Genomic DNA, 26298 nt, shown 5'->3' on the forward strand with positions numbered 1-26298 from the left:
TCAGTAGGAAGTGCAAACATGTTTGGTTCTCATTGTAGAAAAGACCATTACATTGTTCTTTCAGATAGTTTGAAATCTATACGGACCTAAAATCCTTTCAGATTTGTTTTCAATATCCATTTCTTTATACCAGCTTCAAAATCTCAGTAAAAATGCAGGGCTCTCAACTTGTAGGGATTGTTACAGCCGTTACTTAATCCACAGTTAGCAACAGTTTGTGCAGGTTTGGTGTCAGTTATAAATCCCGAGGAGCAACAATCTTTGCCTTATCAAATACCAACTGCTCTTTCATATGACGACTTAAAATAAAAAAATTTACTTTCTGAATGGTCTTCCATATGCAGTTGGTAACACTACTCTTTAATCAATGATTTTAATTATCAAGGGAGGTATGTATTAGTGTTTTACCAAATTTCTGAATGAAATAAAATAATACTATGACTAATACTGATAAGATAGAAAGCAACAAAAACCTTGCCTTTCATTAGTATCTGAAAATTCTAACCTGTCAAACAAAAAGTATAACACAGGAATGAAATTTACTGCAACCCAGAGTCAATAAAACCCTTAACAAAATGCAAAATACCCATATAACGCACATCAAACCATTTATTATTTCATTCTATTTATTTCTCTGTCTGCACTCTGCAAATAAATAATTAAAGGTAATGATGACAAAATAATAATTAATGATGCATTGAACATTGAAAATGACAAGCAAATATAAACACAATTTTTCTGTAGATGTTACGATTAAAAAGGAAAGAGCAGTTTTCTTGTTATTCTCTCAATCATATTATATTTATATTTTCCTCAACTATAATGCTAGGTATCTCTAGTTGAACAATGCTACATCATTCTTATTTTCAAATTTTTGACCCAAGCAAACTTAACATATTTCATTAATCAATAAACGATGAATACAAAGAGGAACATAATCATAAACTTGTCGACTAGCACTAGAAGTGGCCGCTTTCACAAGGCTATGAGCAACCATATTCGCTCGACAACGAATAAACTTCACCTAAAAGTTAAAATTGAAGCCTATCAAATCTCTTATTTTTGCAACAATTAAACTAAACTCAAAAACCCCATAAATTGTAGTTAATTGCATCTACTAATGCTTTGGAATCTGACACAAAAATAACATCAATAAACCCCAAGCTCAGACTCCAGATAATAGCATTCTATAATGCGTATGCCTCCCCTTTGATAACAGAAAGTTCTGGCGCCATCCAACCCTTAAGTGCATGCAGAAATTCCCTAGCAGAGTTCCGCAAACAACTCGTCTTAAGTAGCCTGTGAAATGCCGCATCGACATTACATTTGAAACGGCCTTCACCTGGTACTTCCCATTTAACCAAACTGTCCGCAGCATTTGCAGATATGCCGCACTGCACATGCACCTCTCCCACTCCATCCACCACTCATGAGCACAGATACACAGTTGTTGAGGAGTTGAACTGTGTTGGTTCCAGATAACGTTGTTTCTGTTCTGCCACCGAGACCACCACAGCATTAGAAATCTGCTAAGCACGCTATCAGCTTCACAGGCACAAATTTCTAGCACCAGATTTGCTAGTTCCTACAGAAGAACACCTCTGCATCCGATTCGGAACAACGTCCCATAAACCAGTGATATACCAACATTGAACGCACAACTGATGGACAGTACATTTGTTGTCTGGTAATATTGAGGATCCATCCAAAGGATTTCTGTTTCTAAGCAAAAATAATACTTTATTAATGTTGCAAACAGTGAGGCAACGACAAATGCTATTATGATTTGCATATCATTCAAAGAAAGTTTATATAGAGACTTCAATCAATTCTCTTCCATGAATCAATGAGAGATTTTCAAAAATAAAATAATAAATCTGCACTAAATAAAAAAAGAAAGAATCTCTATTGGATCTCAAGGGAATCACATTTCAAAATTTGCAAGTGTTCTGTATTCATCACAATTAATAACGAGAATCTATAAATGACATAAGAAATCCATATTGAAGATATAAAATAAATTCTGTTATTTGAGCATGTCTATTTTGAACTCAAGGGAATCTCACATGAGAAAATGAAAACTCAACATAACGATGGTTGCTCATGCAGATATTGGATCTCAAAGTCAGTTGGTTTGGCAAGCTCAACATAACGATGGTTGCTTAATAGGCCCCTCAAAATTGTTCACATTTCTGAAAAAAGCCGATTGAGAGTTACAACCCGATCAATTGAGCAATTTGAGGGGCCTATTGAGCAACCATCCAACATAACACACCCTAACCCAATTCCACATTTAAATTTTCAGACAAAAATTTGCCTCTAAAATAGGCAAGCACATATGTATATCTGTAATTGTAGAAGTTTATAATGATAATTGAAACACAATCACATAAGAAGAATGTTTACAACAAGTAATGGAGAACAAACCATTAATTATGGAGGAAAGCAACCACTGAATACTGATCCTGTTCTCCAAAAATAAGCATTTGATGTAGCAAGAAGCTTTCTCTAACCAGAACGTACCTAAATCATAGCATAGTTGCATGATCAAATAATAATAAACACATTTAAATTTATGATTTTAGGGGTTTTAATATGCAATCTACATATTCCCAAGTCTAAGCTGAACTAACAAAAATGTCGAAATTAATAGGCCGGACGATATAACTGGGGTTTAAACCCTGACTCCGCCTTTTATGTGTGTGAGTTCTCAAATGGCTATTGTCATTTCGTCTATCTAAAATAAAATGCAAGCTACAGAGTATTATATTAAACTATACCTCCTCCCATGCAGATTTTTCTTTGTGGATATATATCATTAATATGCTACAACTTGGCCTTGCATATTTCCTCAAAAAAAAAAAAAAAAACAACTTGGCCTTGCATATTTCTCTTTCTAGGTGGGAAAACAACTTAAGGACCTGTTAACAAAAAAAACCATAAATTAAAACCATTTAGAGAAATTAAAAACATAAACTAAAGAAATTATAATAAAAAATCTAGAATTTCCTAATACCTGATAAAATGCAGTGATCCACATGTGAACAGCTTTGAATATGTCGCCAACTATGAAGAATCCCATAGGAAACCTGCATCACCCTCAAAATAAAAACCTTCATGATCCACAAATGGTAATTTGTCATTTTGTATCTCAATATATTGAACATGAGCTATTTTTGACCAATCCACGCCTATTTCCTTTTGGCATCTCTTCTCTAATTCGGGACAACCATGAATACTCAATATTTCAAGACCACTGATATGTTGGATGCTCTTAGGAAGACAAGCTAATTTGGGACACACGTGAATACTTATTTCACGAAGCATGGTAAGGTTTCCTATGCATTCAGGCAAATATTCTAGGTTTGGAAGATCAGACAATGTTAAGGATTTCAGAGTAGCCATATGTTGAAAAGCCTCATGCAAACCTTCCACTTCCAAACAACTTCCAATGGCCAATGTCTCAAGACAAGTTAGATACCGAAAATCAGATGACAACTTGAATTTATTGCACCCGAGAATATCCAACTTCTTAAGAGAATGTAGCTTTTGCATTAATTCATTTGGCAATTCCTTAATGTTTCTGCAATAGGAAAGATAAAGTTGTTGGAGAGCATGAAGGTGAATCATTTCTGTTGGAAGCATCTTAAGTTTGGAATGCTGATGAAAACCAAGTCTCTTTAAAGGAGAAGCAAGGTTTCTTAGGATTCCATCTGGAAAGTAAACTAATTCTTCATTATCAAAGAAATGTAGTGATTCAAGACTGTCTAGTTTATGAAGTGAACTTGGTAATTGTTGATTACATTTTCCTCGTATATGAATATCACTAAGAGATGGAAGACAGGGCAAGCCCAACAAATTAGGACATTCAGTGATTTCAAGTTCTTTAAGACGCGGAAACATTCCTCTTTCTTCCCTTGATAACCGTATAAGGTTTGGCAACTTCCTCAAGTAAAGAGTTTTCAAAGACATTAAATCTTCCCCATCATATGACTTGTCGAATAGGTAGATAACATGGATCATGTTGGATATTCTTAGATACTGTAGAGAAGGTAGTTTCCACAACTCCGGAAGATTTAAACAACTCTTGCAATCCACAAGCTCTAAAGAACTTAAATTGTTTAGAGAAGGGCTAGAAATCCATGGTGGAAAACGTGCACCTGTGTATCCTCGTACACCAAAAGAGTAAAGTTGTTGGACATAAGGTTGAAGTGCTTCTAGAATCTGCTCAGTATTTTCTTGTAGTTGGGAGACTTCATTTCTTTCCCATGACAACCAGAACTGGTTCAGTTTCTTCCTTGACATATTGGTGTTTTTGGCATCTGATACACTTTTTACTCTCTCTAGATTCTTGATGTGCAACTCTCCTTTAAGGTTAAGCTGTCCCAGTTCGTCCAAATGGAACCCCCTTTTGTTGCCAACAATGTATTGGCTTAAAGTCTTTAGGGAAGTCAACTTCCCTATCTGATGGGGCAAGCTTGTCAATGAGTTACAACCACTTAAAGACAAGTGCTTCAGAGCTTTTAAGCGTGTCAAACCATCAGGCAACTTTTGTAGAGACACACAATAGTCTAACTTCAAGACTTCCAAGTTGCAAAGCCTGCAAACTGAATCTGGAAGAGTTTTGAAGAAACCTTCAGAAATATCTAAGTATCTTAGATATTTTAGATGGCCAACTGAAGATGACAAATTGTTTAGTCTATGGCTCAAAAGCACCCGTAAAGAATAACATTTCAATACCTGAGGTGAAAGTTGACCAGCTTCATAGACACCAAAATTAAACTCCATGTAGGTTTTCAATGACTTGACATTGTGAAACTGAATTGAATTGAATTCCTCAAATGAGTTTTGACTGTAATTTAAAAGGTGGCGGGTCTTTTCAGACATAGTACGCATGTCGTTGTCATCTGTAATGCAGCATACCTCTTTTGTAACAGACTGAGCAAGATCATGAACAAGATCATGCATTTTGAATCTTGTAATTTGGCCAAAGTCATCAATCTCTGTATTTTCGAAAAATGACCTCCAATATAATTCATTCCACACCTCATTACCAATGTCAGCTGCTTCTAACATTTGATTGGAAGAAATGAAGCCATTAGCCGTCCAAAGCTCAATTAAAAGCTTCTTGCTTATAATATCATCTTTGGGAAATAATGCACAGAATGAAAAACATTGCCTTAATTTTACTGGAAAATTCAAGTAACTTAATCTCAAGGCAGGCATGACATAATCCTCACCTTGTAAACTCCATAGCTCGCTTTCCTTGACATATAGCCATTCCTTTTCTTCTCTTTTAAAACGCAAGAGACTTCCTAGTGCTATTGCCGCAAGAGGGAATCCACCACACTTCTTTATTATCTCCTTCCCTATGATCACAAGCTCTTTTTGTTCTACCTCATTCAATTCAAAGGCTCGTTGTTTAAACAATTCCCAACAATCTTTGTCGGATAGCCTTGATAATTCATGATGGGGCATTGTTCCCATGATTTTCGCTACCTTTGGAAGCCGAGTAGTGACCAAAACTGAAGCGCCTTTTCCTCCACAAGCCAATACAAATCTCAATCTTTGCCAATTCTCTTGTTTGTCGTTCCACACGTCATCCAAAACAAGCAAGTATCTTTTTCTTCGAAGTAGATCTTGAAGTCTTCTTTGAAGTAGCTCTAGATCCAAATCCTCACAGGACTCCTTAGTTGCTCCTTCTATGATGGCTTTTGTCATTCTTTTTATAGTGAAATCTTCTGAAACACACACCCAAATTTTCAACTCAAAGTGGTTGACTATCTTGTCATGATTGAAGACGAGTTGAGCAAGTGTTGTTTTACCTAGTCCACCTAGGCCCACTATTGGATAGACGGATAAGTCCTCTGATTCAGAAGCATCACCAACCAAAAAGTCTACAATTGTATCCCTATCTTCGTTTCTTCCATAGACCAAAGGTTGAGTAACAATTGACGTGGTTTGTCGCCAGTCTGGGACTACACCACTTCTCTCTCTAACGATCTCAGTTAAATGAAACTTACTCCTTTCTGCAGCAATTTCATCTAATCTTGCTCCTATCCTCTTCATTTTCTTAGCAAGTTTGTAACGGAAAGCAATATGCTTGGGATGAAAAGAGGATAAGAAAGAGCTCTGTACCTATTGAAGTTGTGAGATTTTAGATAACAAAGAAGAGAGAAAATAATAAGAACCTTGAATATGATTGATACTGATTGAATAGTAGCTTGATACAAAAGACTAATGCATAGACTCAATCGTAAGTCAAGAAGAAATCATAATAAACATAAGGAAAATATTACAAATAAATATTAATCCTAGAAAATAACTTAAGATACTCTAAAAGATGATATAATATAATATAAAATATTACAAATATCAAACCAAAGTTTTTTGAAACAAAACTGCAACAATCTTGAGTAAGATGTTGTTATTCACATGAAACAATCAACTTAAGTGTGGGACAGGTCATAAAGGTTTTTGAAACTGGTGCCAACGCCTCAACCTTGACGATGGTTGGGCGATGAAGACTAATAAAACAACTTATGTGGGACATGCAAATGAATGACTGGTGCCAACAACTCAACCTTGACGTTGATTGGACAAATGGACTACCCGAGACTATTGATAGTGTGCTTAGAATGATGACTAGAGAGCCTTCCATCAGAGATGAAATTGAGAAAAGGAAAAAACACATTGTGTCAACAGTGACTTGGACATATGATCAATAAACTACTTGGAGCTGACTGAGACTTGGTATATTACCACATACCTGACATGATTGATGCTAATGAAAAACCTCAAATAAAAAGATGCACTAAACTAGACTAGAAAGAAATAGGCATCAACAAGACATAAATAGAGCACAAAAAATGTGCACAACAGTTGCACAGTGCCCTGAACGCGCAAAAAACACACTAGCAACAAACAAGGGCGTGAAACAATTATTAAATTCCTAAACTTTTTGGAACTCTTTACAAACTTTAGTCAGTTATAGTCTTTCTTCCATGTGAGACTCGATCATAAATAAAAAATAAATCATATACAAGAATAACTAATATAAAATATAATCATAACAGAAACTCTAAAATTATAAATTGATACTAGATGTTTTTGTTTTGTTTTGGAAAGACCAATTGATACTCAAAAATAACTAAAGATCCTCTAATATAATATATGTTGATGATTTCCAAAATAATGGAATCACTTTAAATCAAAAGTTGTAACTCTTCATGGGAATCATTCATATACATTGGAACTTTTCGCAAAGAGATGCTTAATGAACATTTGCATTGATTCAAATGTATATGATTATAACCTTTGGCAAAAGGGTGCTTAATGAACCTTTGCATTGATTCAAGTGTATATGATTATAACCTTTGACAAAGGGATGTTTAATGAACCATAACATTGTTTCAAATCAAAGGGGTGTTTTCTCTCATATGAAGGGTCATATAATGCACTATAAATGCTTGGCATTTGGGCATTAGTTGGACACACACACAAAAAAGAACAACATAATTCTCCATCATTCTCTTACTCTAAATCATCCATCAATTCTCTAATGCATGAGTGAATTGCTGGAACCATAAATCTGTAAAATACTGTTAGGAGATACGCTTGGTGTGGTTGTGCAATACACGTCAAGGAACTCATAGTATCCTGAAGGGGATTCGCCGGTCATTCCTTATTGCATCCAATATACAGTTATTGGTGGGGGCGAATCGAACCTAAAGGTTAGTATGGCAACCCCATACGCTTTGAGTTTACATGCATAACTATTAGACTTTTCAGGTTTCAAGTGCAGCAGCCTTTTCCCAACAATCAAGATATACAACAATATTTGGAATTTATGTGCACACTTCATCATATTCATCTTCATCGTCTTCTTGGTCAAGTTATTGCAGCAGACCCCCAACACAAGATCCAACAATATAAACGATGTTTCATAATATTCTAATTACTAGATACCTTGTGTGATAGTCCACACTTGGATGCTTTGTACTCCATCTCCAATGCTTCAGTAACACACTCGTCCAAGATGTCGTCAAGGATGTAAGCAGCATCTTTGAGTTTTAGCAGCCAATCCTTGATAGCACTAGCACTTTCACTGTTAGTGAATTGTTTCTCTTCAGCGTCTTCAAGTGTAGCCTTGATTGTTGTCAGCAAGCTGGCCAGCCTCTTCAAGTCTTGATCAAAACCAAGAAACAGGCCAAGCTCCTTTCAAATGAGTTTGCTCAAGTTATTAAGCACAACTTCAAGTACAGCCTCAGCCATCTCTTAATCTCTGAATTGTAAAATGAATATGTTATCGAGGTTGTACCATAAAATATTATTATTAAAGGATCAACAATTATACCAGGAGTGCCATGAGTAGCTCTAGGCAAGTAGACAATTGTTGAAAACCTCCACTCTTTTTCTTTGAGATATTAAATAGTTGTTTCAGGCATGGTGGTGCCTTTATAGAAATGAAAAAAGTAATTGAATTAATTCTAATTTATTGCCTGATTATATTGCCAAACTGTGAAGAGCTGGAATATTTGGACAACTACAGCAAGGAATGGATTTGAATCATATGCCTTGCCTCATGCTTTCTTTCTGTTTTTATGAGTTTGTTATTATATGGTTTTCTTGTATTAGCTTTCTGAGATGCCTATGCTAATTTGGCATTGTATTGCAGTTGCTTGGACTGAAGTTGTAATGCACATTTCTGAAGCACTAGTATACACTAGTTGTACTTTTATAGGATTGATAGAATTTATTTCTTATAGGACTACATCAAATGGGTAACATTGGAAGACCTAGGTGGGCAATAGAATTATTATTTTTTAACAAATAACATACATTTGTACATTAGTTCAATTTACCTTTTTCATGACCAAATCATTAAGTTAAGAAACAAAAAAACTTCAAGAACATGCTCATTATTTAGATAAAATTGGAGGTTCAGATACATTTCTATTTTGGAAACTCGGTATCCAGTCACTAAGCCGGAGGACCATCCCGCCGTCCACTAGCAGGGGGTCCAATTGAAGCCAACACATGAATTGTTTGAAGTTGGAGGATTCAAACCTGAGACATAGAGAGGAGCACACTCTTAGGTCCCAAAGCCTTCAGCACACCAGCCAGCCCCTTGCCCCAAATAGACCAAAATCCTTTGAGATCCAGCACGCCTTCTTTGTGTTTCTTTTGCAGGGAGGCTTGCTCTCTTCCCTGTCAGTAGGAAGTGCAAACATGTTTGGTTCTCATTGTAGAAAATACCATATATAACATTGTTCTTTCAGATAGTTTGAAATCCATATTGAAATCCTTTCAGATAGTTTTCAATATCCATCTCTCTGTCCCAGCTTCAAAATCTCAGTAAAACTGCAGGGCTCTCACTCGTAGGGATTGTTACAGCTGTTACTTACTCCACAATTAGCAACAGTTTGTGCAGGGTTTGTGTTAATTACAAAAGCCTGATGAGCAACAATCTTTGCCTTATCAATACCAACTGATCATTTCAAACAGGAGCTTTGCAAATTTGATGTCATTTTCCTGGTTTGCTAAATCGAACGAGGATTCTTGATTTGAAAGAATTACCAGTAATAAACTTGACGGGTTGTGAATCCTTGGCATCGGAATCATTACACCTTGGTTGGTCTGCCACGGTATTTGCAGATTTGTCATGATTATGTCCTCCTGCAAAATGAATTGGCTGCTGCACTTGCAAATTAAGAGGTTGTGGAAATATGGCAGACAAGTCAAGGTGTACCTTCTTCTCTTTTATATCAACCAGCAGCGAAAATAACAAGTGAGAACAATCTCCATCTGATTGTAAATCGTCACAAATGGGAGGCAGACAAGTAGAAGGAGAAAGCCTCGGACAATCAAAACGAAAGCAGATATTAAACTTTAGGCCGCCTAAATGCTGGTATCTGAGTACTTCTTATGAGAAGAACATGAAAAATCCACAAGGATGTTATAGTTAATTAACACATCAATTATGAACTTAGCAAAATGAAATAGTGACATAAACTTTTACTTTATTATGCCAAGGCATGAGAGTTATTCAGCCATGCATAAACACAGACTTTAAATGTCGTTTTATAACAAATGTATTTTTCAAAAATATTTTTCAACTGCAACTACATGATGATTTTTAGTTTCTCATATACATGTTTCTACAAATCGTTCAAGAAAATCATCACAGATTTATAAGTTATTAGTTCAAATTAGTTTTTTATGTCCATATAAACAACATCCGAGTACTGACAGGGCCAGTGGCATTTGTTAGTCCTAAAATTCAGGTAAACTCACTAACCTTTGTATTCAACATTTTTTATGCATTCCTTGGTTGATTTTACTCCTGTTATTTATTTATTTATTTATTTATTTATTTGTTTATTTATTTTTGGTTAGCAGTCACCTGTGAAGTGTACACTGCAAGTTTCTATTTGTATAGTCACAATGTCCTTTTACTTGATTTCATTTATATTGGTTGATGATGCTTTTTGCAGAGAGCTTTCCTTTATCAATGGCTGGAGGATAGCTTGAAATCTGGGGAGAAACTATGAGAGGATATATATGTACTGAAGTTGGATCCTCAATGCGAAGGTATCAATAAACCTAACAAGTCTTTGGATCCTGAGTGAACTGATGGTAGCATTTCTAGTAAACCTCAGCAATTACAGAATAAGAAGATCAAATCTTCTTCCAAAGATACAAAAATTGTAAATCTTGACACTAATGAAGATAGATTAGAAAATGCACCACTTTCACCAACGAGCACCTCAAGCAGTCTGGTGAAGTTGAGAGTATTACGTTGACAGAAGACCACAACACCTTGATGCTGAAACTGAGGTAGTGAGATCTATACCCCTATACATTTGAAGATTATTTGCTTAAAATATTATTCATCCAAAAATTTCCTCTTGTTCCTTCGAATAAACTCATCTTTTGACAAAAAAATTTCATTGTTTTCTCAATATCTAGTGCTGTCCAATTATGTTTAGTACAATATAATAAATATGTATATCGAGTGGGCGAGAAATCCAAAACAAACCTGCTACAATACAGTATTCTCCTCTTCAAAACAAAACTGCTTCAATTTCAATATTTTGAAAGTGAGATATTTTTAGTCAATCCCCACCTGTTTCCTCTTCACACTGTTTCGCTAACTCACTGCAACCCCAATTTCCAAAATTTTCAGACAAGTAAGGCTTTGGATGCTCATTCGGAAGATGCACCAACTTTGGATGCTCATCGCGAAGCAAACCTAAGGTTTCCTAACCAGTCAGCTGAGGATGACTGGTTTGTTAAATCACTTAATGTTAACCTTTCAAGGGCAGTCATTTGTAGTAAAGCCTCATCAAAACCTTTTTTTGAGGATTTCCAAATCATCAAATCCTTGATAGAAGGATCCAATCAAAGAGAAGTAAGGTTTCTTAGCATCCCAACTGAAAAGTATGTAAGCTGTTCAATATCGATGAACTTAAGGGATTTAGGACTACCAAGTTTATAAATTGAAATGCCGACAGTACAACATACTTGCGCACTATAGAAGTAGCCTTCATATCATACTCGAAGTTTTATGCATTGTTGAAACAAATCTAACATTGGATGGAGAGCATATTGCAGTCACCCTCGTTGTCATGTCAACCTGATCTTAACGTTTTAGGTACCAATTAAAAAGAATCCCATCAATTGGAAAATCAATGAATGATCATGTTAATGAATTATGTGAACATAGCTCAAATAACAATGTCAATATTGTTAGGTTGTACGTTTTCACCTGTGTACAAACCCAGGATCTGGCAGTTGTGTGAGTTTTGGGTGGTATTTACCACTTCTTCTACATACCAAAACTCGTAAAGTTACACTTTCTATTTAGCATTGTTGATACTTTCGATTTTTAAATCTAATCGGCGTGAATTATGAATCACTACTTACATTAGAGTTGGTATTATTACTTGGAGGTGTGATAGAAAATCCTCAATTTCATCCAAAGGAAAATTGATTATGTGACACTTGCATCTTTGAAGGATCATCTCCACTAAATAAAGTTAACAGCATGTCAAAAATTCTAAACTAAACTAGTAGAATCTACTAGAAAAAAGTGCTGGAAAAAAATGATTATACTGATATCCAATGCAACCAAAAGAATACAAAAAAAAAAACATAATTCAGTCAGCACACCAGTTTAAAAAAATAATAAAAAAATATGGTAAAATATTAACAATGCACTTCGTAATCGTATCCCATGAATCATTCTCCAAAGAAATTAGAAGCACATAGAAAATTCCAAATATATATTACATAACTCTATTTGCCAAAGAAAAAATAAAATAAAATAACAACAAACATTTCACAAGTATCCTTCTATACAGAACTTTGTAGAATCTTCTCTATCCACAACGAGAATTGACAGTGCCAAAATCTTCTCTATACATGAAAGCTACCATTGAATGGCCATCATGTTCCCCAAAAACAAGCATTTGGCGCAGTAAGAAGCTTTCTCTAACTGGAATGCAATAACAACAACATTTAGATTTTATTGTTTTGGGGTTCCAATATGCAATTGACACAAGGGTATTATATTAAACCATACCTTCTCCCATGTAAATTTTTCTATGGATATGTATGATTAACATATGATGCAGAAACTTGGCCTTGCATATTTGTCAAAGTGGACAACCAGTTAAGGATCTGGTCTGGTCTGGCAACAAAAAAACCATATAAATTAAAACAACTTAGAGAAATTGATTTTCATAAACAAAAGACTTAATAAACAAATGGAATTTTCTAATACCTGATAAAATTTAACGAACCACATGTACAAAACTTTTAATATGTGTTTCAAACTATAAAGAGCCCCATAGGAAACCTGCATCAAACTCAATACGTCGACCACCATATCCCCCCTCTATTATGTAGTCATTTTGAATGTCGATATACTCAACATGAGCTATTTTCGGCCAGTCTTCGCCTATTTCCTTTTGGCACCGCTTCTCTAAATTTGGGCAACCTGTAATAGTCAATGATTTTAGACCACTAAGGAGTTGGATGCTCATTGGAAGACCGGACAATTTGGGGCACTCATAAATTGTTAACTCATGAAGCAAGGTAAAGTTTTCGAAACATTCAGGCAAAGATTCTAGGTTTGGCAGATCAGATAAGGTTAAGGACTGCAAAGAAGTCATATGTTGTAAAGCCTCATGAAAACCTTCGACTTCTGGACAACTACCAATCAACAATGTCTCAAGACAATTTAGATACTGAAAACCCGATGACATGTTGAACTTATTGCACTTCACAATATCTAACACCTTGAGAGAGTGTAGTCCTTTCAATACTTCATTGGTTATTGACATGATGTTTCTGCAAGGGTTAATAGATAGTTCTTGGAGAGCATGAAGATGAATCATTTCAGCTGGGAGTGTCTTAAGTTTTGAGAGCTGATAAAAATCCAATATCTTTAGAGTAGAAGCTAGGTTTCTTAGGATCCCATCTGGAAAGGAAATCAACTCTTTATTATTCAAGATATGCAGGGATTCAAGATTACCTAGTTTATGAATGGAAGTTGGTAATTCTTGATTGCATTTCCCTTCTATATACAGATGATTGAGAGACGGAAGCCAAGGCAAACCCAGAAAATTAGGACATTTAGATATTTGAAGTGCTTTAAGGCATGGAAACATATTTTCTCCTTCTTCCCTTGATAAACTTATCAGGTTTGGCAACTTCTCCAAGTAAAGAGTTTTCAAAGCCATAAAACCTTCTCCATCATATGACTTGTGGAACATGTAGATAACATGGATCATGTTAGATATTTTTAGATACTTTAGAGAAGGTAGTTTCCACAACTCTGGAAGGTTTAAACAACTCTTGCAATCCACAAGCTCTAAAGAACTTAAATCTTTGAGAGAAGGGCTAGAAATCCATTTTGGGAAACATGCACCTGTGTATCCTCCCACACCAAATGAATAGAGTTGTTGGACATAAGGTTGAAGTGCTTCCAAAATTTGCTCAACATTTTCTTGTAGTTGGGAGACTCCATTTCTTTCCCATGACAACCACAACTGGTTCAGTTTCTTCCATGACATATTGGCTTTTTTGGCATCTGTTAACCGCCCTTTAAGATTAAGTTGTCCCAATTCTTCCAAAAGGAGTCCTCTTTCTTCGCCAACAATGTATTTGCTTAAAGTCTTTAGGGAAGTCAACTTCCCTATATGATGGGGCAAGCTTGTCAATGAGTCACAGCCACTTAAAGACAAGTCTTGCAGAGCTTTTAAGCGTGTCAAACCACCAGGCAACTTTTGAAGGGAATCACAACCATTTAACTTCAAGACTTCCAAATTGCAAAGCTTGCAAAGGGAGTCTGGAAGAGTATTGAAGCTACCATAAGAAATATCTAAGTATCTTAGATATTTTAGATGACAAATTGAAGACGACAAATTGTTTAGTCTATGCGTCAATAGCACCCGTAGAGAATAACATTTCAATACCTGAGGTGAAAGTTGACTAGCTTCATCTTCGTCAAAAAATTCCATGTAGGTTTTCAATGATTTGACCTGGTGCAACTGAATTGAATTGACTTCCTCAACAATCTTTGTCAGATAGCCTTGATAATTCATGATGAGGCATTGTTCCCGTGATTTTAGCTACCTTCAGAAGACGAGTAGTGACCAAAATTGAAGCGCCTTTTCCTCCACAAGCCAATACAGATCTCAATCTTTGCCAACTCTCTTGTTTGTCATTCCACACGTCATCCAAAACAAGCAAGTACCTTTTTCTCCGAGTGCTATTGCTGCAAGAGGGAATCCCCCACACTTCTTTATTATCTCATTCCCTATGATCACAAGTTCTTTTTGTTCTACCTCCTTTGGTTCAAAGGCTCGTTGTTTAAACAATTCCCAACAATCTTTGTCAGATAGCCTTGATATTTCATGATGAGGCATTGTTCCCGTGATTTTAGCTACCTTCAGAAGACGAGTAGTGACCAAAATTGAAGCGCCTTTTCCTCCACAAGCCAATACAGATCTCAATCTTTGCCAACTCTCTTGTTTGTCATTCCACACGTCATCCAAAACAAGCAAGTACCTTTTTCTTCGAAGTAGATCTTGAAGTCTTCTTTGTAGTGGTTCTAGATCCAAATCTCCACAAGGCTTCTTAGTTACCCCTTCTATGATTGCTTTTGTCATTCTTTTTAGACTGAAATTTTCTGAAACGCACACCCATATTTTTAACTCGAAGTGGTTAACTATTCTGTCATGATTGAAGACGAGTTGAGCAAGTGTTGTTTTACCGAGTCCACCTAGGCCTACTATTGGATAGACGGACAAGTCCTCTAATTCAGAAGCATCACCAACCAAAAAGTCTACAATTTTATCATTATCTTCGTTTCTTCCATAGACTAAAGGTTGAGTGAGGATTGCGGTGGTTTGTCGCCAGTCTGGGACTACACCACTTCTCTCTCTGATGATCTCAGTTAAATGAAAATTACTCTTTTCTGCAGCGATTTCATCTAACCTCACTCTTATCCTCTTCATTTTCTTAGCAAGTTTGTAACGGAAAGCAATATGCTTGGGATGAAAAGAGGACAAGAAAGAACTATGTACCTGTTGAAGTTGTGAGATTTTAGATAAAAAGAAGAGAGAAAATAATAAAAACCTTATATTATTGATACTGATTGAATATTAGCTTGATACAAAAGACTTAATACTAATCTCTATTTATATGGATACATAGACTCAATTATAAGCCAAGAAGAAATCATAATAAACATCAGTAGTATAACATATAATCCTAAAAGATACTCTAAAAATATATATCGATCCTAGAAAATAACTTTAAGATACTCTAATTTAATATAAAATATAGTACAAGACATTTAATTATATTCTAACACTTCCCCTCAAGTTAAAGCTTACTAGGCTTTTAAGAATGTGAGAAATATCAAGCCAAACCAACTAGTATCAGAACCATAATTTACTTTAACAAATTGTATCCAAACAAAACTGCAACAATCAACTTAAGTCTGGAACAGATCACAAAGTTTTTTTAAACTGATGCCAACGACTCAACCTTGACGATGGTTGGGCAGTGAACACTAATAAAACAACTTATGTGGGAAAGGTCATCAATGACTGGTTCCAACAACTCAACCTTGAAGTTGATTGGAGGAATGGACTACCTTAGACTACTGATAGCGTGCCGAGACCGATGACTAGAGAGCCTTCCATTAGAGAACAAAATTGAGAAAAGGCAAAAAAAAAACAGTGTCACAATAGTGACTTAGACAGATGAGCAGCAAACTACTAGGAACTGACTGAGACTTGATATATGACCACATATCTGACATAATTGATGCTAACGAAAAACTTAAAATAAAAATATGTACTAAACTGGACCAGAAAGAAACAGGCATTAACAAACATAACAGAGCACCCAAAAAATATGCACACCAGTTGCACAGTGCCCTTAATGTTCAAAAACAAACTAGCAACAAACAAGTGTGTGAAACAATTATTAGATTCCTAAAATCTTGGGAACTCTTTATAAACTTTAACCAGTTCTTAACTTTATTCCATGTTAGACTCAGGGCCAGCCCCAGGGGTAAGGCTACTAAAGCCCTCGCTTTAGGCCTCCCAACAAAAAACATTTTTTGTTAGATTTTATAAACAAAATGGTCTCATATACAGACTAAAAAGGCTTCATATATTAAAATTTTCTTTAGGCCAAACCTACAAGTAAAATTTATTGGCCCGGTCCTGGTGAGACTCAATCATAAATAAAAAATAAATCATATACAAGAATAACTAATATAAAATATAATCATAACAGACAGTCTAAAATTATTGATACTAGATTCTTTTGTTTTGTTTTGGAAAGACCAATTGATACTCAAAACTAATTAAAGATGCTCTAATATAATATAAAAGATATTACAATATATTTCATAATATTCTGAGTACGTTGTACCTTGTGTGATAGTCCACACTTGGATCCTTTGTACTCCATCTCCAATGCTTCAGTACCACACTCGTCCAAGATGTCTTCAAGGATGTAAGCAGCATCTTTGAGTTTTTGCAGCCAATCCTTGATAGCACTAGCACTTTCACAGTTAGTGAATTGTTTCTCTTCAGCGTCTTCAAGTGTAGCCTTGATTGTTGTCAGCAAGCTAGCCAGCCTCTTCAGGTCTTGATCGAAACCAAGAAATAGGCCAAGCTCCTTTCGAATGAGTATGCTCAAATTATCAAGCACAACTTCAATGACAGCTTCAGCCATCTCTTAAGCTCTGAATTGTAAAATGAAAATGTTAGTGAGGTTGTACTGTATTGTATGATGCGTGATGATTCAAAATGACAAGTTTTACGTCCTTTTATATTATGAACAAAAGTTGGCAACCAATATAATATTAGCAATATTATTGGAACAATTTGTAAAGTAAGGCAAGATTTCTCAACCATCAAGGAAAGGATTACTGGTGAAACAATATTTAGTTGGGTATAGATGCTAAAGATGGTTTCTACACATTAAGGGTTTTAATTTAACAATTAATTAACGTAAAGGAAGCACTATAATCATATTCTCCCACTTTATTTTGTATATCTTTTCTTTTTAATATCGTATTACTCTTCACATTTTCCACTTTTTCTAATAACATATCCGCAGCTGAAGTTGTTAACCATAAAATATTATTAAAGAATCATCAATTATAGTTATGCCAGGAGAGGCTTTGGGCAATTGTAGACAATTGTTTAAGACTTCCACTCTTAAAAGGCTTTACAAGCTTTATATTTTTTAAATTATATTCATTTTAAAATTAAATAAATTTTTCACGCCATCTTAAATTGATTTTTTTGGCAATATAAACATTTCATGTTTTAATAATAGATTTTCCTCCCTTCCTTTTGTTGCACATCAAATTAATACTATAGATGTAAAAATTATGTAGAAGAGGATGGAAAAAGGAATTAATTTCTGATACCTAGCCTGCAAAGGGTCTCATGTTAAAGCATTTTAATTCTAATTTATTGCATATTGCCAAACTATGTAGAACTGGAATATTTGGACAACTACAGCAAGTAATGGACTTATCTCAACTTGGATTCTTTGAGATGAAATAGTTCTTTCTCCTATGTTCCAATTAAGATTTTGAAATAGTCTTTTGTTGATTGAGGAGCCTTGCCAACTAATCTTGCCAAATCTTTATGTATTGACTGAAGTTGTAATACACATTTCTGCAGCACTAGTTTGCATCAATTGTACTTTCATAAGATTGATAGAATTTTAATTAAATCTCTTAATATATAATATACTGTATACACTGTCAGAATTTATCTGTTATAAAATAGATCAAATGGGTACACTAGTTCCATTGACCTATTTCATGACCAAATCATGAGGTTAGAAACTAAAACAACCCAGTGAACATTCATAGCTATTATCAAAGAACATGTTTGTGGTGTAGTGTTTAGTTTCTACTTTCTAACTTCTTTTGCGAGGGAGGCTTGCTCATTTCTTAACTGTTTATTTGTCAGCAGGAATTGCAGTATGTTTGACTAAAATCCAATACAATGTAGAAAAGAATTGCAGCATGTTCTCATCTTTAAAGTTCCAATGTACTTTCAGATAGTTTGTGATCAAAATGGACCTCAAATTCTTTTTGATGGTTTCAAATATCCATTTCTCCGTCTCAGCTTCCAAATTCAGTAAAACTGCAGGGCTCTCACTCGTATGGATTGTTACAGCCGTTGCTTACTCTACCACAGGCAACAGTGCTTTCTTGTTACAGCCGTTACTTTCAGAATTCTTTCTTTTAAAGAATTCCCATAAATAAATAGATTGTTGGGTTGTGAATCCTTGGCATTGGACTCATTCTGCCACAGTATTTGCAGAATGAATTGGCTGTTGCACTCGCAAATCAAGAGGTGGTGGAAAGATGGCCCGTAGAAGGTGTACTTTCTGTCAAACAGCAGAAAAACTATCAAGTGAGTACAATCTCCACCAGTTATTCTGTAGTAAGTAAATCTTCATAAAAGGGAGGCAGACAGATAGACGGATATAGTCTTGGACAATGAAAAGGAAAGCAGAGATTAGGCAGCCTAAATGCTAGTATCTGAGTACTATGTTTGATGTTCCAATGTTTCACATTAACCTTATAGGCATCTAATGCAAAGACGATATTTTCATTGTGAATTTGTCCAATAAAGAGCATGTACTGGTTCTTCAATATCCATATTTAACATTGTTGATCCTAGTGATTTTGCAAATTTTCATAGAATTTATTCAGTAGTTAATGAAAAGATGAAATTAAATTGTGACACTGAGATTGCTGAAACAAAAGTTCTTGCACATCGATTTTACTAGCCCACATGGATTTGACAACCTCGAATATGACACAGATATTTCTGTATTGGATCTTTCGAACAATATATTCAAGTTTTTTCTGCCAAAGAGCCAAAGAAGAGGCAAAGCTACTGCTTGTTTTGAACTTAAAATAGCACTTTATTTCAATTTTTGATTTATGTCTACTGCTTAGACGTCCATATATAATCCATAAATGGAAAATAAAAAGTGTACATAAAGCAAACTTCAATTCACTATCAATATGTTTCTAAAATGGATCACATGAAGGATTTTGGTGCTCAAATTTGGCAGAATACATTCTTGCTTGTGGCAGATTTATCTATCACAATATTCCAAGATTTCTCATGATTTTTTGCTCCTGTAGAATAAATTGTCGGTTTTACTCTCAAATCAAGAGGTGGTTGACTGAATGATGGCCGGTAGAAGATCTTGCAGAGATGTACCTTCTACTTTCTAACAACCAACATAAAATAAATATCAGTTAGCACAGTATAAATTAAATATTATACAATAAATCTAAACTAGGACTATATAAACTCAACAGGTAGATAGACGGCAGGAGAGTGTGTCAAACAATGAAAGGAAAGAAGAGATTAAACATTCGGCCACCTAAATGCTAGAATTGGTACTTATTGTCATGCGAAGATTATCAGCAATTGATGAGGATACATAGAAGGATGATGATCGCAAGAGTTTAAGCCACGTCAATATCAACCAATTCACTTCACCAACACTTTCATGAGACCTTCGTGTTAAGCCACGTCTTGAGTGGTGGCAAGTTGTAACGCAAACATAAACTTGGAAAACAATTTAACTCAAAATAATATTTATTTTCCTAATTAGAGATAAAATCAAATGATAACTTGTGGGTTCCATAACCATGCCAAGAAGATGATCAAGGACCAAGTTGGAAAAATATAAACCAGAACATCACAAAATAACCAGCAGAGTCTTATGATGGAAACAAGATTTGTACTCACATGGTTATGTTTGAGCTCTAGTCACAAAGTTTCGTCTTCAAGCTGAAGTTTTAGACTTTTAGTTTTTACACTCTTTCTCTTTCCCTTGGTGCTCAAAGGCTTGTCTCTTCAACCATGAAAGCCCTAACCCCAGCAGAAGTACCTTCAACAAACTGCAGCACCCTGCAGTAAGAAACTTTTTAGCATATTATAGCCTTAAACAAACTATACATTCAAATGCACATCAAACTGCATGTCAAAACGACAATTTGAAGTCAATAAAATCGGTATTTATAATATATCTTCTATAGTTATTTATTGGGGAATGCAACACAAATGGTTATATTTATTACCTCTATGCTATAGAGGCAAATATTGCGGAATTCGTGAGAAGTCCAACCAGAACAGACGAAATTAAGTCTATCTCCAAAATGGTTGACGCTAAAATCCTGCTACACACACGAGGAAAGCAAAATTGCCAAAAACTGTTAAACTCCTGAAAATTTTCTTCTGCATATCACAGTATTTATATCAGGGAATTGAATTGAACACAAGGATATCAGGGAAAGGCCATGAAGGAAACAAAAAAAATTATCTTGTAAATAGTAATTTGAAAGCAACGCCACCGATGCCATTTTCATAAGCATCCTTAACAACCCGAAAAAAACTAGGTTTGTATCCGAGCAAAAGCCCCAATTTATTCAAGGCAGAGGTAGTATTCAGCCAAAGAATTTAAAATACTGAATTTTTAAAACAAATAGTGCTATGAGTAATGACTGAAAAAATACAAAGCAACAAGCACTTTACCTTCCTTCCAATAGATCTGAACAAGTAAACAGCGTACGAAAGGGAAATGAAGCCCAAATCTTTACCCCTTCAATACCTAAAAATAGCCAACTGTGAAAAAAAAAAAGTATAACATATGAATGAAACTTAATGGTAACCCAGAATCAATACAACACTATGAAAGAGGAAGAAAAAGAACATTGTTAAGAAGATCCATAACTATAGAAGGTGTACACAATATAATAAATCAAAGTATTAAGAGGGGGCTAGGGATCCAAAACATACCTTCAACAGTTTGAATGTGTGATATTTTTGGCCAATCCTCACCTGTATCCCTTTTACACCGTTTCTCCAACTCATCACAAAAAAAAATCCTCAAACTTTTCAGACCAGTAAGGCTTTGAATGCTCATCGGAAGACACTTCAACTTTGGACATTCCAAAATCGCTAGTTTTTTAAGCGAACTAAGGTTTCCTAAACAGTCTGGTAAGGATGTCAGGTTAGGAAGATCCTCCGGTGACAGCGATTGAAGGGCAGTCACATGTTGTAAAGCCCCATCCAAACCTTCTATTTGTGAGCAACTCAAGATCGACAATTCCTTAAGAGAAGGTAGTTTCCCCAATTGTGGGAGATGTAAACAACTTTTGCATTTTTTGATAAATAACGACCGTAAATGTTTTAAAGAAGGACTAGACATCCATTCTGGGAAATAGGAACCTGTATATCCTTCCACATGCAATTCTTGAAGCTTTTGGATATAAGGTTGAAGCACTTCAAGAATTTGCTCGACATTTTCTTGCAATACGGACTCTTTCAGATTGAGTCTACACTAGTTAAAATCTCCCTTTCAAATGAGAGATGGCGGATTCTTTCAAATGTACCAGGCATTTCATCGTCTATTGTAATGCAACACACCTCTTCTGAAATTGATTGAGCAAGATCGTGAAGAAGATCGTGCATCTTGAAACTAGTAATTTTGCCAAATATATCTGTCTCAATATCTTGAAAAAATGATCTCTGGTATAATTCATTCCACGCCTCATTGCCGATATCTTCCTCCTCCAACATATTATTGGACGAAATAAAGCCATTAGCCATCCAAAGCTCAATTAGAAACTGCTTGCTTATTATTTCATCTTTGGGAAATAACGCACAGAAGGCAAAACATTGTCTCAATTTAACCGACAAATTCAAGTAACTTAATCTCAATGCAGGCATGACATAATCTTCATCTTGTAAACTCCATAGTTTGCTTTCATTGATATAGTGCCACTCATTTTCCTCTCTTTTAAAGCGCAAGAGACTTCCTAATGCTATTGCCGCAAGAGGTACTCCCCCACACTTCTTTAGTATCTCCTTTCCTATGACCACAAACTCTGACCGTTCTACCTCATTTGGTCCAAAAGCTCTTTGTTTGAACAATTCCCAACAATCTTTGTCGGATAGCTTTGATATATCATGTGGAGGTATTGTTCCCATGATTTCATCTACCTTCGCAAGACGAGTAGTTACCAAAATTGAAGCACCCTTTCCTCCACAAGCTAATACAGACCTCAATCTCTGCCAACTCTCTTGTTTATCGTCCCACACATCATCCAATACAAGAAAAAATCTTTTTCCTTGTAGTAGATCTTGAAGTCTTCTTTGCAGTGGCTCTAGATCCAAATCATCGCATGACTTCTTAGTTGCCGCTTCAATGATCGCTTTAGTCATTCTCTTCAAACTAAAATCTTCTGAAACACACACCCACATTCTCAGCTCAAAATGGTGAACCACCCTTTCATGATTGAAGATAAGTTGGGCAAGTGTTGTTTTTCCAAGTCCGCCTAGACCAACAATTGGATAGACTGATAAATCCTCAAAACCAAACGCATCGTCAACCAAAAAATCTACAATTTTTTCCTTATCTTCATCTCTTCCATAAACTTGAGGTTGAGAAATGATTGAGGTGGTTTGGCGCCAGTCAAGGACTCCGCTCCTCTTCTCTCTAATTATCTCATTCAAATGAAACTTAGTCTTTTCTTCAGCTATTTCATCCAACCTCTCTCGTACGCTCTTCATTTTCTTAGCAATTTTGTAACGGAAAGCAACTTGCTTTGGATGAAGAGAAGATAAACAAGAGAATCCAACCTTGGATCCTCTGTACTCGAACTTCAGTGCTTTGGTGGCACACTCGTCCAAGATGTCATCGAGGACGTAAGCAGCATCTTTAAGCTTAAGCAGCCAATCCTTGATAGCTCTATCAGTGAATTGTTTCTCCTCAGCATCTTCAAGAGTAGCCTTGATTGTAGTGAGCAAGCTTAAAAGACTTTTAAAATCTTGTTGGAAACCCAAAAATAGGCCAATCTCCTTCTGAATGAGTGAGCTCAAGTTGGTAAGCACAACTTCAAGTACAGCCTCAGCCATCTTCGAAGTTCAAAATGAAGGTGCACAGGTTTGTGTGATTAAGAAATGAAGTGATAGGGGACGTTTTTAATTGACAAGTCAACTTTTATTATCGATGCATATGTCTTTCGTGGAAACAACCATATGTCCACATGCACGTGACCTTACCGTAATAATTGGTTGCTTTTTTTCCAAACCAATGTTGAGGAAGGCAAAAAAGAAAACTTTATGATAAATATTACATTTTTTAAGCTTTTTAAAAATTGACTACGCAACTTTTTTTTTTCAAATAGTCTAGTAGTTAATTCACTTTTTTCAAGGTGAATAAGTGGGATGTTTAGGGTTCGAACCTCGATCTCTGCATAACAATGCATGTTCCTGAGCTACGCTCATGGGCAGGGGCGGACCTGAACAGGTCCTGGTGTGGCAAGTGCCACACCAGCCCAAGCTGATTTTTTTCATTTTTTTTCCTCCATATATGAAACATTGAATTGAGATAATAAACTTAATGTAAACCCATCAATCACAAGCAGAGTACCAGTAGAAAATAAGAAGAAATCATATGTAGAAACCATGGTAAGAAAGGAAAAAGATAAAGAAACCATAAAACCGTAAGAAGAAAGAAGCAGAAAAGAAAAGTATGCAGCGGCTGTGATAATGTGACTGAATATCAAATATTTAGGTTTATGTGTGTTTGTTGTTATGGGCTTGGGCCATATATTTGCATATGTTATTTAAAATCACTCTTCTCATTTTTAAAATTGCTCATTTACACCCAAAATTCACTCACTACAAACGGCAATTAACTCACGTTCGCTACTTATGTGTACATTTTATTTAATTATTTAACCGCGAAAAAATTGTGCCTCACCAATATTTTGAGTCCAGATCCGCCCCTGCTCATGGGGGAATAAGTTTAGTACGGTGGCGGATATGAGTGTTCGTGGTTTGGAGGAGGGTGGAGAAGCGTGGAGTTGGAGGAGAAGATTGTGGAGGTGGGAAGAAGAAATGTTAACGGAGTGTAGGTTATTACTTGATGGTGTCTCTGTGCAGGCTAATATTCTTGACAGGTGGCAGTGGGATCCCGACATTCATGATGGATATACTGTGCGAGGTGCCTACCAAATTTTATCTACTACGGTGGAGTCCTCTGACACAACCACCGATCTTATTTGGCATAAGCAGGTGCCCCTAAAGGTCTCCATTGTTGCATGGCGTTTGTTAAAGGACAGACTTCCAACCAGAAACAATCTTGTTCGACGCGGCATTGTGCAAGTAGCGGGGAATACATGTGTTGCGGGCTGTGGGGATGAGGAATCAGCAGCGCATTTGTTTCTGCATTGTGGTGTTTTTGGTTCGTTGTGGCAAAAAATAAGGGCGTGGATTGGTGTGGAGGGGGTCGATCCGTTTACCATTAGTGACCACTTCACCCAATTCATTCATTACACAGGTTTTTCTAAAGCTCGGCGTTCTTTCCTTCAACTATTGTGGCTTCTTTGTGTTTGGCTTATATGAAGTGAACGTAATAACAGAGTTTTCAAAAATGTCGAAACTCCAATGGTTCAGCTATTAGATAAAGTGAAATATCATTCATTGTAGTGGTTGAAGGCAAATAAGGCCAACTTTGTGTATGGTTTGCATAGCTGGTGGTCGGACCCTATGTCTTGTTTGGGTATCGACTGACCTGTTTTTTCTCTTGTATATTCTTTGTATGACTCTTTGTTCTTTGGGGCGGTCTTTTTCGTACACCTTGTACTAAGAAGTACTCGCCGCCAGTATTAATATATCTCATTTTTATGTCTTCAAAAAAAAAATATTTGATTCCTTAACAAATATTTTAGGAAGACTTGTTAGTAAGACCCATTAATTAGTTGTGATCGATGGACGGTGTAAAGTGTTTTACATTTACAAAGTATTAAAACTAAAATGTTAATTGTGTTTGTTACGGTTCCTTCAACGAAAAATTCGTGTTTGTTACGGTTCATTACTTCTCCATCTATCCATATTTGTATAATCTTTAAATAATGTTCTTTTTTATAAATTATTGAAGATTAATCAAAAGAATGAAGAATGTTAAAAATCTCACATTAAAAATGATATAGTGGAAGATGGTTGTCGTCTTATTAACCGGTTTGGAGAAGTTGTGTTATGTTCAACCTTAAATTCTAAGAAAGAAAATTCATATTTGCGGAAATTAAGATGAATTTTGTTTTATTACAAAGTACAAACCAAATTAAAATAAAACAAAATTCATCTAAATTTATCAAACCAAATTAAGATTAATTTTGTTTTATTACAAACCAAATTAAAAAAGACCCTTACCACATTTTGTTTTATCAAAAATTCTCTAGACTCTCCTTTTTTCCTCCCATGATATATAGCCCTTATCCCTGCAGATCACAGTATACCACATTTGAAGTTTTTCCGGGTTTGGATAAACAACCTTCAAACTTACAATCACCCTTACCACATAGATTAAACTTCTTAATATATAAAAAAAACTTTTGTATCACGTACGGTTTCTTTACTAGATTAAACATTGTGTGAGGATTGAGATTCTAAAATTATATTCGAAGACTATGATGAGAGAAAAAATTATTCTAGAAGTACATACTTCACAAGAACTCACCAAAATCTGTTGGCAATTAATAACTCTTTCAGATTTGCATAAGCATCCTATAATCTTGCAATCAACCGTACCACATAGAGGTGAAGGTTCTTAGATTTGGGGAGAGAAACATAGATAAATCAGAGAGACTCAGAAGAAAAAAGGGATTTGTTAGAGAAAAAGGTAAATGAAATGGAGTATAAATTGTAT

General features: G+C 35.5%; 5 protein-coding genes across 5 annotated transcripts; 1 reads left to right on the plus strand and 4 right to left on the minus strand.

Annotated features, from left to right (window-relative positions):
- Positions 1 to 771: 771 nt before the first annotated feature.
- On the minus strand, positions 772 to 8320 carry LOC146921299 (disease resistance protein RGA2-like). Its single transcript, XM_085714733.1, has 5 exons — positions 7969 to 8320; positions 3017 to 6138; positions 2781 to 2921; positions 2428 to 2523; positions 772 to 1716 (listed from the first exon to the last, which is right to left on the minus strand). The coding sequence occupies exons 1-2, from the start codon at positions 8005 to 8007 to the stop codon at positions 3067 to 3069; spliced, it is 3111 nt and encodes a 1036-aa protein (XP_085570859.1). The 5' UTR covers positions 8008 to 8320; the 3' UTR covers positions 772 to 1716; positions 2428 to 2523; positions 2781 to 2921; positions 3017 to 3066.
- Positions 8321 to 12236: 3916 nt separating this feature from the next.
- LOC146921300 (putative disease resistance protein RGA3) lies at positions 12237 to 23550 on the minus strand. The gene is made up of 4 exons (XM_085714736.1): positions 21924 to 23550; positions 12788 to 14576; positions 12587 to 12694; positions 12237 to 12499 (listed from the first exon to the last, which is right to left on the minus strand). Exons 1-2 carry the CDS (start codon positions 23499 to 23501, stop codon positions 12840 to 12842), a joined length of 3315 nt encoding a protein of 1104 aa, XP_085570862.1. The 5' UTR covers positions 23502 to 23550; the 3' UTR covers positions 12237 to 12499; positions 12587 to 12694; positions 12788 to 12839.
- LOC146921301 (putative disease resistance protein RGA3) lies at positions 14565 to 17368 on the minus strand. The gene is made up of 2 exons (XM_085714735.1): positions 16960 to 17368; positions 14565 to 15596 (listed from the first exon to the last, which is right to left on the minus strand). The coding sequence occupies exons 1-2, from the start codon at positions 17263 to 17265 to the stop codon at positions 14706 to 14708; spliced, it is 1197 nt and encodes a 398-aa protein (XP_085570861.1). The 5' UTR covers positions 17266 to 17368; the 3' UTR covers positions 14565 to 14705.
- Positions 19490 to 21918, minus strand: LOC146921302 (uncharacterized; the record flags this gene model as incomplete). Its single annotated transcript, XM_085710504.1, has 5 exons — positions 19490 to 19803; positions 20331 to 20492; positions 20663 to 20758; positions 21117 to 21206; positions 21381 to 21918. Coding segments are annotated over 2 exons (552 nt in total), but the record flags the coding sequence as incomplete, so codon positions are not given.
- An 863-nt stretch (positions 23551 to 24413) lies between the features above and the next one.
- Positions 24414 to 24995, plus strand: LOC146921303 (uncharacterized). The gene has a single exon (XM_085711281.1). The coding sequence runs from the start codon at positions 24414 to 24416 to the stop codon at positions 24993 to 24995; it is 582 nt and encodes a 193-aa protein (XP_085567407.1).
- Positions 24996 to 26298: the final 1303 nt, after the last annotated feature.

Source organism: Medicago sativa, chromosome 5 (genome assembly GCF_051527215.1).
Source record: "Medicago sativa cultivar Bolivia chromosome 5, Bolivia_mono, whole genome shotgun sequence".
NCBI classification, from domain to species: Eukaryota; Viridiplantae; Streptophyta; class Magnoliopsida; order Fabales; family Fabaceae; genus Medicago; species Medicago sativa.